This window comes from Salmo salar, chromosome ssa07, assembly GCF_905237065.1.
Source record: "Salmo salar chromosome ssa07, Ssal_v3.1, whole genome shotgun sequence".
Classification (NCBI taxonomy): Eukaryota; Metazoa; Chordata; class Actinopteri; order Salmoniformes; family Salmonidae; genus Salmo; species Salmo salar.
In genome coordinates this window covers 56,479,021-56,497,726 of record NC_059448.1, presented here as the reverse complement: position 1 = coordinate 56,497,726, position 18,706 = coordinate 56,479,021, and the positions used below count along the sequence as shown (strand labels likewise).

General features: G+C 44.0%; 1 protein-coding gene across 15 annotated transcripts in view; it reads right to left on the bottom strand.

Annotated features, from left to right (window-relative positions):
• Window positions 1-18,706, bottom strand: part of LOC106609740 (neuron navigator 3) — a 388,938-nt gene that overhangs the window by 39,725 nt on the left and 330,507 nt on the right. For 14 of the 15 annotated variants that reach the window (XM_045722334.1, XM_045722323.1, XM_045722324.1 and 11 more), the window contains 6 exons: window positions 7,735-7,861; window positions 6,704-6,989; window positions 5,174-5,885; window positions 3,353-3,793; window positions 2,531-2,572; window positions 18-175 (listed from right to left, as the gene is read on the bottom strand). In XM_045722334.1, coding sequence (XP_045578290.1) covers window positions 18-175; window positions 2,531-2,572; window positions 3,353-3,793; window positions 5,174-5,885; window positions 6,704-6,989; window positions 7,735-7,861 — 1,766 coding nt within the window. The remainder of the gene's footprint in view (window positions 1-17; window positions 176-2,530; window positions 2,573-3,352; window positions 3,794-5,173; window positions 5,886-6,703; window positions 6,990-7,734; window positions 7,862-18,706) is intronic. The other variant, XM_045722327.1, reaches the window with a different exon arrangement.

Below are 18,706 nucleotides of genomic sequence, written 5' to 3'. Positions count from 1 at the left end.
TTTGAAGTAGGGCTTACGCAGGTTGGAGTAGTGGTATTTGCCGGTGCTTGTGCATGCAACTCCAGGGGGGGAGAGAGGGGACTGACTCCCCGTGTCCTGTAACCCTCCAGTGGAGTGAGAGCGCAGCCACTCCTTCCCCTCCTCATGGGACGTCTGTCTGGATGAGGGAGGGTACCTAGAGAGGACAGGGTACACGTCAACTAGTGGCACCACTGATTCAACATGGTGTCTATTGAACCATGCAACTGCATTATCTACATAACACATGACTGGAGTGTGGTGACAAATATATTCACTAACTCATGCATAGTTATGTACGTACACACAGTGCTTGACTTTGACTAAAATAGGTGCCGGGACTCTGTTTATATATAAGTGCTGAAACGCCACAATATAATTAAGTTAATATTCTAAAAGAGGTGCTGGACCTCAAGCAGTATAACGTTGGAGGGAGGTGGAAGAGTTCTGGTGTGTTCCGGCTCAAGTTAAGCACTGTGGACACAGACACACACACATCCACCCACACACAGGCACGGCCACCCATCCCACCGATGTGCAAGCATTCACACACTCACACATGATCAAAGACACTCGCTTTACACACGGTCAAAGACACTGACAGTCTTTACTCTCCTCATCTCTAGCGGTTCCTAGCGGGGGGAAGAGTTATCTAAGTGATTGGTAGGCAGCCATGTTTAATCCTTAAAGGAAGATAATTGAGTTCAAGCTCATCCTTTCAACACTGAAGCTCATAACAGACTGTCTGTCATACTAAATACCACTCTGAATTCTTTCAGACGAAGAAAGGTACACTGATTGACATCTAATGCCAGTAAAAGGTATTGAATGATATATCATGTGCAGATGTCTGCATGTTCAACTTCAAATCAAATTGTCTATTTTGCACATAATTGTCCATTGATTTTGAATTCCACTTGGAGTTCAGAGGAGAGAACGCTTCAATCAGAGTATGTTTTGAAGTCTGCTTAATGTGCATTTAAAACTGAGCATTGGACACATGAATATCATGGCCATTTAGCTATTATCTGGCTTGAAAAAAGGCAGTTTGTTGCTTGGAATCCCTCTGGGCTCGAAGAAAAGGCAGGGACAAGAAATACAACTCACTCCTAATCTACTGAGTGGCTTCTGAGATCAATAGAAATAAACTTCTAAAGGGAAAATGCCTCCACGCCTGCTGTGAAAGTACAGTTAAAAGGAAATACGTGTTCTTTCTGTGTTGTCAAACATCCTCTTAGCATTACATGCAGTGAATTCTAAAAGGTTGCAGGACTCCTACTCAACGTAGAGATTCACTCTCTACTGCAGTCTAATAAAGACAAATATCAAACCCTGGGTAGGAGCCTGGATTTGTTGCAGTGCTTTTTGCAGACAGAGTAATTGGGTAGAAAAAGCCATTTGTTGCAGTGCTTTTTACAGACAGTAATTGGATAGAAAAAGCCAATTGTTGCAGTGCTTTTTGCAGAGAGAGTAATTGGGTAGAAAAAGCCATTTGTTGCAGTGCTTTTTGCAGACAGAGTAATTGGGTAGAAAAAGCCATTTGTTGCAGTGCTTTTTGCAGACAGTAATTGGATAGAAAAAGCCAATTGTTGCAGTGCTTTTTGCAGACAGTAATTGGGCAGAAAAAGCCAATTGTTGCAGTGCTTTTTGCAGACAGTAATTGGGTAGAAAAAGCCATTTGTTGCATTGGTTTTTGCAGACAGAGTAATTGGGTAGAAAAAGCCTTTTGTTGCAGTGCTTTTTGCAGAGTAATTGGGTAGAAAAAGCCATTTGCCGCAGTGCTTTTTGCAGACAGAGTAATTGGGTAGAAAAAGCCTTTTGTTTCATGGTGGTGTGATAGGGGCTGAATCCCAAATGGAACCATATTCCATAGTGCACTTCTTTTGAGCAGAGCCCTATGGACCCAGATCAAAAGTAGGGCACTATATATAGGGAATAGGGTGCCAATAGGGTGCCACACTTGCTAGTGTTGAGGGTCTGGACATGATTTCAGTCATTAGATAGGACAGGAGTAGTGGAAACTTGATTTAAAATGGATGCCCTGCCTTGCCCTACAGTCAACGAGGAGGAAAAAAAGTACAAAAAGAGCCTGGATATGGCTATTCAGAATCCACTAGACTACGTGGGATCATTGACTTCAGAAACCTGTAATCTGTGAGGAACTGTGGAGTGTCCAGAGGAACAACAGTTACTAATAGTCTACCTCTAGAAGAGAATTCTTCAACAGGATTTGTACAGCAATTGAAGCCTTTTATGAGGTGAAACTAAATTGTCATTCCCATTAATATTTTCAATTTTCAATGTGCCAAACCCTCATCGGCTAAATCTCCTCAGACAAATGTCAAGCAAAATACTAACGTCATTATGTAACACTGCTTTCCTACACCAACATGACATTAGACACAACATGTGATTTTGTCAGTTAGAAAGACGTGTATGAATAACTTATGAGAATGAATGAAAAGACAAAACAAGGAAACACCAAAAGGACAACGCATGAGTGATGAGTTACCTCAGTCCCTTTTTGGGGAGTGTGTTTCTGTCAAGAGGCATGCTGTTAAGACACAGAGAACGAAAAACATTAGAATTACCTACAGGTGTAGGGTCTTAATTTGATCACCCTGTTGTTGCAAAGCAGGAAATGCAACCTTGCAGTATACTGTATTTGAGGTTTAAAAAGGCTTCTAAAGTCTGTAATTTCCACTTTGCTGGAGAATTATTTTCCTGCTGTGAGAAACTGGTCAAATTAAGATCCTACATGTAAAAGATCATGATGCCATGGATTCAATTCACATCTATTGATAGATAGAACACACATATTTTGTAAAGTGCGAAAGCTAAAGGACAATCACTACAATGGGCAATGTTACCCAAGAAACAGACATACAGAAAGCACACATTAAACCAAACATTTGGGTTAGTTTGATACTCTCAATTTAGACAACAATCTGTGAATGAAGGAAATATTACAAACCGCTATGACAACATTGAGCTATACTGAAAGGACAAGATGAGCATGACGTTGTATTCCATATATACAGTCTACAAGTCCATTTTCAAAGTGTCTGTACATTGATGGCTGTGTGTCAGAGATGGCTGGTGTGATACGATATAGGAGGACGGGCTCATTGTAATGGCTGGAATGGAATACATGGAACGGAGTGAAACACGTAGCTTCCCTGTGTTTGTTGTGTTTGATATCGTTCCCTTCATTCCAACCATTCCAATATCTTTTCCCATCAGCCACCACTGATGTACATGTTACACCCGCTGGTCTGAAACAAACTACCCACAGGAACCTAATGGAGTTACGTTGTTCCACATTGGGACTCACCCCTCAGAAAGCGTGGACTTGACGCTGGCCGTGCGGGTGACTTTGGGGCCGTGGTGGTGCCCCAGCAGCAGGTCGATGGACTCGGAGCTGGTGTGCAGACTGGTCATGCTCTGGCAGCTCAGTGTGTCCTTACTGCCAGAGCATGCCGAGGAGCTGCTGAGGTTGGTGGGCCAGGGACGGGCGTTGGAGGGCAGCGAGAGGCCTGACGCCGGGCTGGAGGCAGGCGAATCAGTGCCCAGGTCAGGGGCCTTGCCATAAAGTGGGCTGCTAGCCCCGCTCTGCCCGCCCGCGCTGCCCAGGCTCCCCGTGCCCGAGGAGGGAGAGTCCAGGCTGGCCTGGCGCGCCAATGTGCCATGAGGGCTGCCCAACGCAGAGGGGCACTTGCCTGAGTCGGGTGTGCCTGGGGTACTGGCCTTGCTGCTGGCTTTGGTGCCAAACAACCTGGGAGAGAGAGAAAGAGATGGTTCCATTCACTCACAGACTATCTATGGCAATCATGATCCCCTCATAGACCGAACAAACTCAGTCTCTAGGTTCAGAACTAGGTTGTTTGATATAGAACAGTATTACATTTATTTGATGACACCAAGGAAATAGGAGCTTGGGAAAAGTTGGAATAGCGCTCAACACTGCCCCTCCCCTGTCTTCATCACCTCTAGCAAATATCTCATAAGCCTACCATATTCTTCTTCATAGACACTATGAAGAAGTACACCTTCCCTACTGCCTCTGTTAGACTGTGTGTACATCCCAAATGGCACCCTATTCCCTATATAGTGCACTACTTAGTACACTACTTTGGACCAGAGCCCTATGGGAATAGGGTGACAGTTGAGACGCCGGAGCTCCCAGTGATTTTAATTCAGACAGCTGTGGTTCAGACACCTGTGGTTCAGGCAGCTGTGGTCATAGCATTGCCCCATTTCCATTCCATGCATGTAATCAGCCAATCTGGTCACTCAGCAACACATATGTTGTTCACAGGTCCTTCCTGTCGTGTCTGACGGGGCTGCCATCAGACAGGCTCCCAATTAATAGGTGCCTTTTTCTAAGGGGTATACGCACAAATCAAAAATGAACTCTGGCCTCGACAGGTCGGATGGCGCGGCCGTGTCAGAACACGCCTTGTGAGCGCACCTAACTAATGAGACAGGGGTTCGCGAACAGAATAGCTTTCTCACTGTCAGTTAATCAGTTTAGCCTGACCTGAATGGCAAATCATCTACCGTTCATCTTGAGAGAAATGCCATCAGTTTCTGTGATGACCTCTACCGAACAGCAGGGGGCAACCTCTGCCTCCCCGACTCTAAAGCCCAACGAACAAACTCAGACCAATGTTTCTGTGCTGGGTTATGATTTAGTGTCTGATGTTCATTTTATAGTTCTTATTTTTTTTAAAGTAGAATAATAATAATAATAAACCATATATATATATAAAAAAATATTATTATTATTATTATACTTTAAAAAAAAATGTTTAGGTAATAAGAACTATAAAATGAACATCAGACATCAGATATATATATATGAGACTTTGGAATACTAATTCTGCATCGCTTCAGAGAAGAAGTGAACCTCTACCTGTAATTCTGACAGCACCAATGAACACCTCTATCTATCAGTAGCATCTTGGAGCTGAGAAACAACATTGTACCTCACAAACAACACTTCATTATTCTGTGGTGGCCTCGATGAGAGGGCCTAGGGAACAACAAGCTACCCTCCACCTTTATAATAGAGATGAAAAATGGCAGCTGCTTGGCTAGGTTACCAAGCTCTTTTATGAGTGCAGGGGAAACCAAGTGAGCAGTGTTGACTGACCTGCGGAAGGTAGGCGAGGCGATGTCCGGGTACTTGGACCCTGGTTGCCTGAGGCCAGACTGGCCCGTGGAGGTGGGGCTGGACTTGGGGGAAGTGGATAAACCTGCTGGGTCCTGGTCCGACACGGCCACTTTCTCCTTGTCCGTCTGGTTGATGGTGATGGGGATGGGGCTTGAGCGCCCCGAGCCCACCTTCCCAGCGTCTCTTCGCTTGGCGCCCCCTCCTCCGGCCGACTTGCCGCTGACGTTGGAATCAATGCTGCTGGAACTGGAGCGGTGGCCGCTGCGCCCCACCACCCCCCCGCTGGAGGACTTGGCCGGCCGGGGCAGAGAGCGGTACTGGAGGGGCACCTTGGAGCCTCCGCAGCCCATCAGCACCCCATCGTCCTGGGGCTGGGAGCCGTCCAGGCTGGTCTTACGGCCTCCGCTGATCCCTGTCCCCTTGCCGATAGCCGAAGACTTGGGCACCTTCCCCAGGGTGGCGGAGCCACTGGTCAGGGTGGCACCGCTGGACGTGATGAGGGCACCGGAGGGGGGACTGGCCATCTTTTTATAGCCGAACGACCCAGTGGTGGGGGGGCGGGCGATGCCTGAGGGGGGTTTCTTGCCCTCGTCGCCACTGCTCTTGCCGGCGTCGGAGGGCGAGCGCTGGATGCCAGCGGTCTTGGCGGGGGCCTTGCACTTCTCTGAGGCCTTGGCGTCATCAGTTTTACCTGTCGATACAAAGGCCAGTCATTAACAAGCTGGCAAAACACCTTCCCCTCTGCAAACTGCTGGGGTACTGAATAATTTAGCTAGGATCGAGCAGGGAGGAGACGGACCTCGCAGCTAATTGGTAAATAACGGGACTCATCTTCGTCATCACCTGTAGGGCTACAGGGCAGGTGTGCCAAATGACTTTATACTTCGCTAACATTTTACAACTCTTTTCACAAAGCTCAGCTAAAATAGGAAGCTATACTAATCCAAACATGAGGAGACTTGCTGAGTAAACCAAAACACGATTGAGAAAAAGATAAAGTAGAACGAAGAAACGCCAAACATTACCGATGGCCTCAAAGGGCAACGACACTGGTTTCCTAATGAATAATCTGATTGGCTGAAATCTTTGACCCTGTTATCTAATCAGTGTCAAACTGGAACACATCAACAAATGAAATTCAGTTATAAATGAAGCTAGGATGGACATTTCCTGGTTCTAATATCAACCAGACAGGCAGTTTAATTGAATGAATGACCAGTCAGAGAATAATCTACACCACCATCCATCCTCAATTAAACATGGGCCCTGTTCAAATAGGTCAGAAATACATCCTTCCTACCTTCCTTGAAGTATTCAGAGATCTGAATTGGTGAACGTAATATGGCGGTAACCTTGCATACACCGATACAATCACTTAAACTGTAGATCTGTGCTCACCTCAAGACAACAAGTAAGGAAGGAAGTTATTTCTACAGTATTCCAACAGGGCCATGGTAGAAAGAAATAAGCAAGGTCTGAAGTAGGTCGAAGAAGGAGGGCAGGTCCTACCAGGGGTTTTGAGGGTGGCGCTGGTGCCTTTGGTCCGGGGGGGTGTGATGCCCACCTGGGCAGTCATACCCCTCCTCCAGGAGCCAGTCTGGGACATGGGAAGGCCCGTCTTCTGCCCGGGATCCTCGCCGCACTGCCCCGCTGGCGAGGAGGCAGAGGAGGAGGAAGGCTTCCACTTTGAGCCGGGCTCCATGCTGACATCCAGCTCCTCGTCCACCTTCTTCAGATCTTCAGCTCCGGCCCAGCTGCTGCTGACCTCCTGCTCCACATGCTGGTGTGTATCCGCCTGGGACAGTAAACCACACACCTTTATTTTACTATCCTTGTGGTGACCAAAACATTTATTCCCATTCAAAATCCTATTTTCCCTAACCCCTAATTATAACCCTAAACTTAACCCCTAACACTAAAATAGGCTTTTTCCTTGTTTTACAATCCTTATGAGGACTTCTGGTCCCCACTAGGATAGTAAAACAAAACCACACACACACACACACACACACACACACACACACACACACACACACACACACACACACACACACACACACACACACACAATACAGTATGAGTAAGCCACCTGACAGATGGTGAACCCTCCCTCACTAACCACACCAACAGTCTCTTAAGAGATCAATCTGTTGAGGTTTCCACAAGGCACACATACTTGGCTATTTTTACCATGCTCCCTGAACACTGCACAAGGAGTGGGTTCCGCTGTACATTTCCTTGACTTTCTCTCTTGAAAGCCAAGGAAAACAAAGTAAATAGCTTCATTTCCAGACTACAGTGATATACCTCATTGTTACACATACTCAAAAAGTATGACAGACATGTCCCTGTTTTAATTGAAGCAAGTGCAAAGACAGTGATGCTTCAGTATCATTACTCACAGTTAGTTCAATGTCTGGAAGCATGGATATGCTCTATTCTTGTTCATTTATAAGAGAATAAACAGGATATAGGCTCTATGGGTCGTTCTGGCTCGGACACGCCTACTTCCTTCATTTACACTCCATGGTGTACTGTACCTGGGCTGCCTTGTTCTTGCGTGGTGACGATGTGACAGCGGGGTAGGTGGGCGTGTTCAGATCGTCTGTGCTGATGTTATCTACAGTGTCACTGAGACCGCTGCTGACCGAACTGCTGTCATCCCAACTACCAGAGAGAAAGAGAGACAGAGACAGAGACACAGAGACAGAGAGAGACAGAGAGAGACAGAGAGATGGGGTGTCAGAGATGAGTGATAAAGACAGAAGCCATCCATCTTCCCACCATATCAATCTTTCATTCCATTTTGTCATCCCTCCACAAATACCAACAATCCTCTCCTTCACCCTTCCAGTAACCCTTCAGGTAAACTCTGCACCGTGTCAAAGATAAACCCTTTCCAACCTGCAGGTAATGCACTCTGTGTAGGGTGAAGTTGCCCCTAGACACTGATCTTGAGTCAGTTTTGCATTTCCCTGACTAATGGTTAACCTAATGATTGGTGGAGGGGAAGGTGATCCTAGATCTGTACCTAGGGGAAACTTCACCCCGAGGTGCACAATGCATTGTACCTGCATCTGGCTTCCTATCACGCTGCCTTAATGAAACCTACCCAGTCCCCAGGGAGCCAGGAGATATGCCGGAAACAAGCAATCTCTGTCGTGTGTGGGGATTCGCTCAATTTCCAATCACCTCCTCCCATCTCTCACTGTTGTTGATCATTCATCCTCTTTAATTAGTACATTGAGTGGCGGTGGCCCTCTTTAAATCTTCATTAGGCTATTGACTTCTGGGTATTGTGTATCCTGGGATAATTTCTCAACAAATAAAATGTATTTATGAAGCCCTTTTTACATCAGAAGATGTCACAAAGTGCTTATGCAGAAACCCAGGCTAAAACCCCAAACAGCAAGCAATGCAGATGTAGAAGCACGGTGGCAAGGAAAAACTCCCTGGAAAGGCAGGAACCTAGTGGAGATTATAAGAGTACATGGCCATTAAGGCCACATCACTCTTCATGATGTTCAAACATTCATAGATGACCAGCAGGGTCAAAACATGACTATATATGTGATTTATGGATCAGGACTGTATATGGATGTATGGATCGGGACTGTATATGTGATGTATGGATCAGGACTGTATATGGGATGTATGGATCAGGACTGTATATGGGATGTATGGATCAGGACTGCATATGTGATGTATGGATCAGGACTGTATATGTGATGTATGGATCAGGACTGCATATGTGATGTATGGATCAGGACTGCATATGGGATGTATGGATCAGGACTGTATATGGGATGTATGGATCAGGACTGTATATGTGATGTATGGATCAGGACTGTATATGTGATGTATGGATCAGGACTGTATATGTGATGTATGGATCAGGACTGTATATGTGATGTATGGATCAGGACTGTATATGTGATGTATGGATCAGGACTGTATATGGGATGTATGGATCAGGACTGTATATGTGATGTATGGATCAGGACTGTATATGTGATGTATGGATCAGGACTGTATATGTGATGTATGGATCAGAACTGTATATGTGATGTATGGATCAGAACTGTATATGTGATGTATGGATCGAGACTGTATATGTGATGTATGGATCAGGACTGTATATGTGATGTATGGATCAGGACTGCATATGGGATGTATGGATCAGGACTGTATATGTGATGTATGGATCAGGACTGTATATGGGATGTATGGATCAGGACTGTATATGGGATGTATGGAACATGTTAGCATTACATCATTGGATGGTTTTGACTTTCTTATCAGGCCTCGGTTCAAATACTATTTAAAATCTTTCCAATACTTTGAGTGTTTGTTTGAGCCTGGCTGGAGTGTGGGTGGGTGGCTTTTTCAGTTTTGAAACTATTCTATCGGTTCCATTGCGTCAGGCAAGCGGAATCAAGCCCAGATAAAGTGTTTGAAATGATTTCAAATAGTATCTGATCACTGGTCTGGTTATTATGCAGGTGATGTACCCAGAACCCCTAAACAAAGGCCATATGGTTCAACCAGTGATCATTTCTGCACACGCTGTTTAATTACCACAGCTCCAGAGATTGGGGATCTCCAGAAATATGTTTCAGTCATGTCCAATTCCATTTTCACCTAATAAATCCCCCTCAATAGTAATGTATTAGTTCTCTCTCTGTCTCAGGCTTATGCACGCACACACACACACACACACACACAGTGGATGGTTGCCATGACAATCTGTGTGTATGTATCTCTAGCATGAATTAACATTCGGAATCTGATCACCTCACTAAAGCTAGAAATTGAGTCTCAGAGGAAAATGCAGCCAATTTGATCCAGCATAGCTACAGTCATACATGCAGGGAACTAAATAAATACGACAATGAACCAACAACGTGTGGGAACCTCACCGACAATCTAAGAGGGGAGAGAGGAGAGGATTTAACCTGCTCAAGGACATGAAACAATAAACCCTGAAGTATTGTAGTCTCAATTCAATCATATGTGACTGAGCAACTGTCCTCTACCACATATGGGAGATGACATACCAGAGATGACAGATCAGAGATGACAGATCAGAGATGACTTCCAATCCCTTAGAAAAGTGAATCAGTTCTCATTGCTAGGATAGTTTGCTAATTCCATTTTAGTCGAGTGAACATTACTTCTTCCCTGACATCTATAACTCATCCAAGACAAAGCTGAAACTCAAAGACAGGCTCAAAAGGAGAAAGTAATGGGTGTTGGGAGAGATGTGTGGGTGTTCCTCTGAAAGATATAACAGTGTGGACATGCACGGGTGCGTTCTCCCTGCTCATTGATTTTTCCAACCTCTCCTCTTTTCAAGGGGATTGAAAGCTATTCATATCAGCATTGGATAACACCAAGAATTTTTATATCAAGTTCACAGTTGGTTATACAATAATAAAATCCTTCCCTTTTGCAATGCTAACAGGGTGAGCCTGTTAAGAAGACGGAGTTGGAAAGGGCACGTTTTCTTCCGATGATATTGTTCATAGTACTATTTACTTACTGTACTATATGTAGAGTTGGAAACTATTTCAATTGGAGCAAAAGTTTGAACTGTACAAATGGAATCCCTGAGATTTAAATGGGAATTCTCAGCTCCTCCACCTTTTTGGAATATAGGTGTCTGAACATCTCAATTCCATGAAATAAATGGAAACTATAAATTGCCTGTGGCCTGTGTCTGGCATGGATCCCATTTCACGATAGCCAATTTCTCATTGGCCATATGTCATTTATCATTTTGCCATTTCATTTGTCCCCAAACTCTATTATTAGGAGGGAGTCTCAATGATGACCGTGCCCAGGGTGAGTGATTGAATCATCATGTGTGAAGATGCAGACCTTCACGAGAAACATTTATTCACTTCCTCATTGTTTTAATTGATGGTGGTATTGATTGTTTGCTTAAACGGGCCTAGATGCTATTTTCATTACATATTTTCTACGATATTAGAAGCATACTATCATCAACAGTTGATTCATTGTGTCTATGTTGAGAATGTTGTAGGTTGTAATTGGCCACACCGCTCATTAAGTCCTGATTCAGGACAGGTGCTTAGTGGCATTGGTTAGATGGCATCAGTTGAGCCTTTGAGCCTTTCCATTGAGTATGTTTATATGCACACTAATAATTCTATAACAAGCTGATTATGGTAATAGGTCGAGTATGGCATAAACATCTTACTCTGATTATCTTAACCAGCTTAAGGTCATATTCCAAGTAAGCAGCACACTCCGATTAAAACCCCTAGATTTTTTGGAAATCTTTCGAATGATTAGGTATTCACAATCTGAGTATTCACAATAATAATAGTATTGTATGCATGTAAACGTACCCATTGTCTGGGACAGAAATGTATGGGGCTTCTGTGTAGCTCAGCTATCAAGCTAGTTTCTATCACATTGCTTTTACACATTAAAAGCCTGGATGTATTTACATCGAATCAATCAGTGGTTACTTTGTGAACAAGCCATTTCAAAGATCAACAGCTACTCTAACATCAAACGTGTAATTGTCGTTTCACCGCAAGAGCTGCACTGACCTGATCTCAAACAGTCAGATGGTGCTTAAAGTGAAAGGCACTATGCATCTTTTCTCCAATAGGATTCTACAAAGACACGGAAATCAATAGCCTCAAAAAAAGCTGGCTTGTTTGCTGTAATCACTTCCTCTTATCTTAAGTGGCCGATGGCGACGCCACGACTTTGTCTAGAAGTTGTTACGACGAGCTTCAGCATCCAAAGCACTTGTGGTGGCTGACAGTGACTTTCCACTCCCAGAATGGAACATGGAGAAATAAACTTCTGACTCGACGATGATGGCACTCAGGATCAAGAATGCACCCTGAGCTTGAGTTTCCATAGTGACAGCAGCTTTTGTCAGGTCACATTGTCTTTCTACTTAGATATAAATAAAGAAACCTGTCCTGTTCTTCCAGGGCCGGCCCCAGGCTGCTAAGGGGTGCCCAACCTGTTTATAAACTCAGTCGGGGTCTCAATTTACTGTTGAGAGTGAGAATAGAAAAATACACAAGGTGCAAGTTAGAAATTTGGTTGTGCATCAGCAATTTTTCTGTTGTTATCTCAGTCACTCAATAAGCCATGTCAGCTAACAATTTTTAGACTGGTAAATTAGTCTAGCCAGCTATCTCAACTAATAATCATGGCCGAATACTGACCGGTCACGCAGGGCACGTGCCCAAAAGCCCTGACCTCCAGGGGCCCGCATTGATTTTGTTAGTCACTCTCACTCAGATATCATTAACATGGCATAAGTCATGGCAAAATGTGTAGAACTGCAGAAAATTAGCTTTAAAACTGAATAAATCTCACTTAGGGCCCCTAAAAGGCTAGAGCCGGTCCTGTGTTCTTCACAACTACAACACCAACAGGGGGGAATGTGATGTTCCTTACCTAATCGTCTCCAGAGACCAGACATCCTTGGGTAACAGACCAGAAGAGGGCCGACAGAGACACGTTTAAGACTGCGTCCAAAAACCTTTTATCACAGTAGTACAGTACAAGGGAATAGGGTGCCATTTGGAATGGATCTATCACCGTCTCAGAGGAATTGGTAGCGTACCAAAATCCCAGTTTTGGGAAGTGATGAGAGACCGGCCCTTAGATGACTCGTGTCTCCTTTCTGATGATCAATACCTTTGGATGACTGATAACTGCGCAGGCAACCGGGCCAGAATACTAAGACAAAATAGAGCTCCTAAACTTTCAAACATTTCATGAGATACAGTACATACTATGTTACTAATAATATGATAAATATACGAGATAAATACTAAACATTTCATGAGATAAAAACTATACTACTGTACAGCGTCAATCGTCCTTTATGCCCAATCTTACACATCAAACTCCTGATCAGTCTATAAGGTGAGTCTTCTGTGAGAGAAGGCCAGACATAAAGGAAAGAGACTCTTATCTGATATACTTTCAATTCCCCCCACCAAATCCATCACTTTTGATAACATCGACGGTAGCACTGTCTATTTGGGATCATTGAGTAGAGGGGAGGCTAATTTCCTGTGAAGAAGGTATTGATTTTATATACCGTATCCCAAATTGAGTCTAAATCACAAAATTACAGGGATGGTTTTCAAGGAAATGGTATGAAAATGTTGTGAGATAGTCAGCCTTGACTAACAGCTAACAAGTGATGACTATCTATCCATATGATACTGTTTGGATATCCAAATAGCTACTTCCTTATTCATAGCCTGTGTTATTATTGGCTGTCACACTAATGAGCAGAACTAAAACAGATGGCTGTTTAAAAACTCCACTGCCTTCAAATTATTTTCTAAAAGTGAGTAAATTGTCTCTCTCTCACTCTCAGCTGTGACACATTGGGTGCAATTCCCTTTTCCCTCCTGCGGTGGTCTTCTTAACACAATGCTGACAATCCAAAGTAATATTAATTAGTCTACAAAGTGCTGGGAAATAAGATTATAATTCTCCGCTATTTTCCACCCCAATTTGTCCCAGTTAGAACGTGTTGACTATCACAGACTTGGGGCGATCTGGATTGTTCTTGAAAAAATAAGCTTGTAATCGTAACGCTAACTAACCCTTTTCATTTCTCTGCCATCCTCTTTTGTGGTGGTAAGTCAATTGCTTTAATTAAGTGACTGTCTCTAATGTGCAATTCAGAATGATTGTATTTGGCTAGAAGGAGGAGTAGTTAGGAAGACAAATAATACTTTACAAAAAGTGACCTATAAATCAAGCATAATGTTAGAGGGGACATTTCTTGATAACACATGTCAGAATAAAAGCTTGTTACTCAAACCGGGTATGATTACATTGTCAATACATTGTTATGAAGCACTGGAGGACAGGGGCAAATTAATTCCTTGATTATATTGATTAAGGAATAAACCCACCCTTCGACAACATGCACTATAGATATACAGTAGTAATAACTTTATTTATTTATTTTATTTCACCTTTATTTAACCAGGTAGGCCAGTTGAAAACAAGTTCTCATTTACAACTGCGACCTGGACAAGATAAAGCAAAGCAGTGCGACACAAACAACACAGAGTTACACATGGGATAAACAAACGTACAGTCAACAACACAATAGAAAAATCTATATACAGTGTGTGCATATGTAGTAATAACTAATATACAGTACAGGTAAAGTAACCCTACAGTACTACCTAAAGGTATTCAACTCCTCTCCGCCCTCAGCCTAGCTTAGTGCAGCCAAGGCCAGTTTACAGGAGGACCCCTGAGGGCTGTCCTGAGAGCATGCCTGTATTGGCTGAATATTTAATAGCGGTGCATCCCTAGGCACCAGCCCCTGATGGAATCTCCATATCTCTAGGGGCCCAGCCCCAGACAGAGCTCACAGCTATGACCAATAACCCTATCACAGCCCTGAAGCTGTGTCAACACTAACAGTATAGGTGTTAAGCTCTTTAATAAACAACAACGTGTAAGTCCCGCTGTGTGTCTCGATATGTTGCTAGTTGTAGAGCATGTTGTTTCCCCTTCTGTATATCATGTACAGTACCAGTCAAACATTTGGACACACCTACTCATTCAGGGGTTTTTCTTTATTTTTACATTGTAGAAAACTAGATAAGACATCAAAACTATGAAATAACACATATGGAATCATGTAGTAACCAAAAAAGTGTTAAACAAATCAAAATCTATTTTATATTTGAGATTCTTCAAAGCCACCCTTGCCTTGATGACAGCTTTGCACACTCTTGGCATTCTCTCAAACAGATTCATGAGGTAGTCACCTGGAATGCATTTCAATTAACAGGTGTGCCTTCTTAAAAGTTAACAATGCGTTAACTTAACTTAATGCGTTTGAGCCAATCAGTTGTGTTGTGACAAGGTAGGAGTGGTATACAGAAGATAGCCCTATTTGGGAAAAGTCCATACTATGGACTATTTGGTCCAAGTCCATATTATGGCAAGAACAGCTCAAATAAGCAAAGATAAACGACAGTCCATCATTACTTTAAGACATGAAGGTCAGTCAATACGGAAAATGTCAAGAACTTTGAAAGTTTCCTCAAGTGCAATCTCAAAAACCATCAATTGCTATGATGAAACTGGCTCTCATGAGGACCGCCACAGGAAAGGGAGACCCAGAGCTACCTCTGCTGCAGAGAATATGTTCTTTAGAGTTAACTGCACCTCAGATTGCAGCCCAAATAAATGCTTCACAGAGTTTAGGTAACAGACATATCTCAACATCAACTGTTCAGAGGAGACTGTGTGAATCAGGCCTTCATGGTCGATTTTTGCTGCAAAGAAACCACGACTAAAGGACACCAATAAGAAGAAGAGACTTGCTTGGGCCAAGAAACACGAGCAATGGACATTAGACCGGTGGAAATGTTGATTTGTTTAACACTTTTTTGGTTACTACATGATTCCATATGTGTTATTTCATAGTTTTGATGTCTTCACTATTATTCTACAACGTAGAAAATAGAACAAATAAAGAAAAACCCTTGAATGAGTAGGGGTGCCCAAACTTTTGACTGGTACTGTATATAATATATAATATCCAGAAAATAAACTTTAGGAAAGTCACAATACACACTGAAGACTCTGTTCAACTTCCTGTAAACCCAGAAGCCTTTTCCCTTGACGTGCTAGATTTCCCTCAGGTTTAATAACAACGACAGTGTCTAGTATTGATGCTAGTGTTTCCTGCTATGCATTGTAGTACGTACTTTCCAAACATAGAGTGCAATGAAATGGCTCCTCTCATCCATGCAAACAGCGTCTCATGCAATATTCAATACTGTAAGTGTTGCTCGGTGAAGGGAGAAAAAAACCAGACGATTTCAATGCTATTTGCAGCACGTAGAACGGATGACTGTAAAGACTGTAATACAGAGACGAACAGAGGAATGGAAGAAGCCATGTTTTCTCAGAAGAGTACCTTGTGGTGTTGTGTATGTGTGACCGGCATCGACAGTAGCATGCGACCCTTTCTCTGAGGACTTGTTGTGTAACAGCGACCCAAACTTCCACACATCACGCAGACTCTCACAATAAGAAGCTACAGTGATGTGTTGCCTCCGCATTTCTCAACACAATGACAAGCGCATTCATCCATACAGTTCTTTCATTTGGCGTCTTTTGTAAAGAACTGTTGATGTTCTAAATGCAGCCACAGAGAATCTGTTGGGAGGTGGATTAAGCCCTAAGGTGTTTTCATAAACGGTTTGTCTTTAATACTAAATTGAAAGTGACTGTATGTATAATTCAAGGACATCATCACCGTTCCTTCAGAAGAATCATGAAAATGTTAAGACGATAAAACCAAAGAGATAAACAGTCGTTTTCAAGATGACACCCATTCGCTTAATACCATGAAATACCATGACACTCATTCGCTTCATACCATGAAATACCATGACACTCATTCGTTTCATACCATGAAATACCATGACACTCATTCGCTTCATACCATGAAATACACTCAGGATCAATCTGTGACACCCATTCCACCTCAAAACAAAGAGAATAAAACGCTGAACACGGTTTAGAGCAGTGTAGGGTGAAGTGAATTGTGAGACACACATCGACGCCATAATGGGGACGCTTTCAAAGAAACTGATTTCAAAGTGCTCTAGCCGTGTTAGTCCGTCCAATAATCCTAGCCTAATGCTATTGAGCCCCGAGGCTCTCGCAATTACACGTCAGAAAACATGCTGTGCTAAATGACCTTAATCAATGTTTTCCCTCTCTCTTAACCAGCAGGCTCATCCAGCTTAGCCAAAGCCAAACGGTAAAGCCAAACTGTAAACTGTCCCATCAGTATAAGTCATTCCCTACTGATCTGAGAGAGCGTACCAAACGAACAGCAATCAATAGTGTGTGTGTGTGTGTGTGTGTGTGTGTGTGTGTGTGTGTGTGTGTGTGTGTGTGTGTGTGTGTGTGTGTGTGTGTGTGTGTGTGTGTGTGTGTGTGTGTGTGTGAAAGGGGGGGGGGTAAAGTGTGAAAGGGGGAGGGGGGTAAAGCGTTGGAGCCAGCTGACTCCTACTCACCTCTCTGGGAAGGATGGATGGATTATGGCGGTCTGTTGTTACAGGGACCGACTGGCTGGCTGGCTGAGGCTCTCCTTCCCTGCCTGGCTCCTTCCCTGGTTGGCTGACTGACTATTGCGACCTAACTAGAGTCAGGAGCCCAGCCCACCTGCCCTGGCTGGCTGTACAGCTAGCTGTGACACGACTGCACTCAGATAGTGACATAGAGTGGAGGGACACCTACCCCATCGCTCCGCACAAACCCTCCTCCCCCCTATTCCCCTCCCTCCCGTCAGGATCCGCCCGCCACCCACTTAATCGCCAAGAGACGCCCCGCAGACCAATAAGAGCCAGCGCTGGACCACGAGGGGTTAATTGCAGCAGGATGGAGAGAAAGGGGGATGAATCTAGTAGCCTCAGGATGAGAGACAACAACAGAACCTCTTCCTGGAAGAAGAGTGAGCAAACTGTGTGCTGTTTGTCTGAAAAGCCTTGACTGGAAATGAGCTCATATATAATAGGTGAGGCAGGCAGGCAAGCTGTCTATATAGATTCATCTCTAGATATTATTCACAAGGCTTGTTTCCTAACCACAGAATGAGTCTGATGGGGATTCAGACTAAATGGAAGTCATTATGAGCATTGGCTTTAGAGGGCAATGTGATTGACAATGTTTCAATACGTCATTTTTAGATTTGGCCTTGAAAACCAAGTATTTGATAAACATAATGGCTGTCACTGTCAGCAGAATGCAATTGAACAGTGTTCAAATCAATTAAATAGAGTTATTTTGCAGATGCTGGGAATGAGACATGCCTTGAGGAAATAGACAGCGGCACGTCACTGCTCCTCTGCCTGGCTTGGTTTGCACAAGACAGGGCTTGGTCGCTGCTGCAGTGCAGATGGATTTTACCAGCCAGCAGTGCCAGTCAGGGGCCAACCAAAACAACACCACATGAGCTCAGTCCAACAACACAAGCTGCAGACTACAGTACAACACAGCCAGTCCAGATGACAGCAGTATGCCGTGCACAGTTCTCACCCTTTCTCTGATGTGGATTAGACAGACAGACTATTCTGTGTTCTGCTGCCTCAAGGCTGAAGATTACAACATGGCGGAGTCACAGTACTGATAAAATGGCTCTGCATCTCCAGGGAAACAAGACACCAGCTACTGTATCACTTTGTCTCACTTCCCAAGAGCCAGAGAGACACTACTTTATGTTTCCCACAATGCTTGGCAGCCAGCCTGGCTCAAATGGGGTGGCTGGCACGGTCTGGCATCCTCGGGGTCACCCAGCTGTCTGACCCTGCCTTCTGTGGCACGCTTGCTGGCGCCGCCACTGCCGCTACCACTGTAAGCCCCCCCCACCCGGGAGAATCCAGATGCAGCCCTCAGGCTCCTGCCACCAGCCCCCAGCTCCCAGCTCCCAGCCCCCAGCTCCCCACGCTG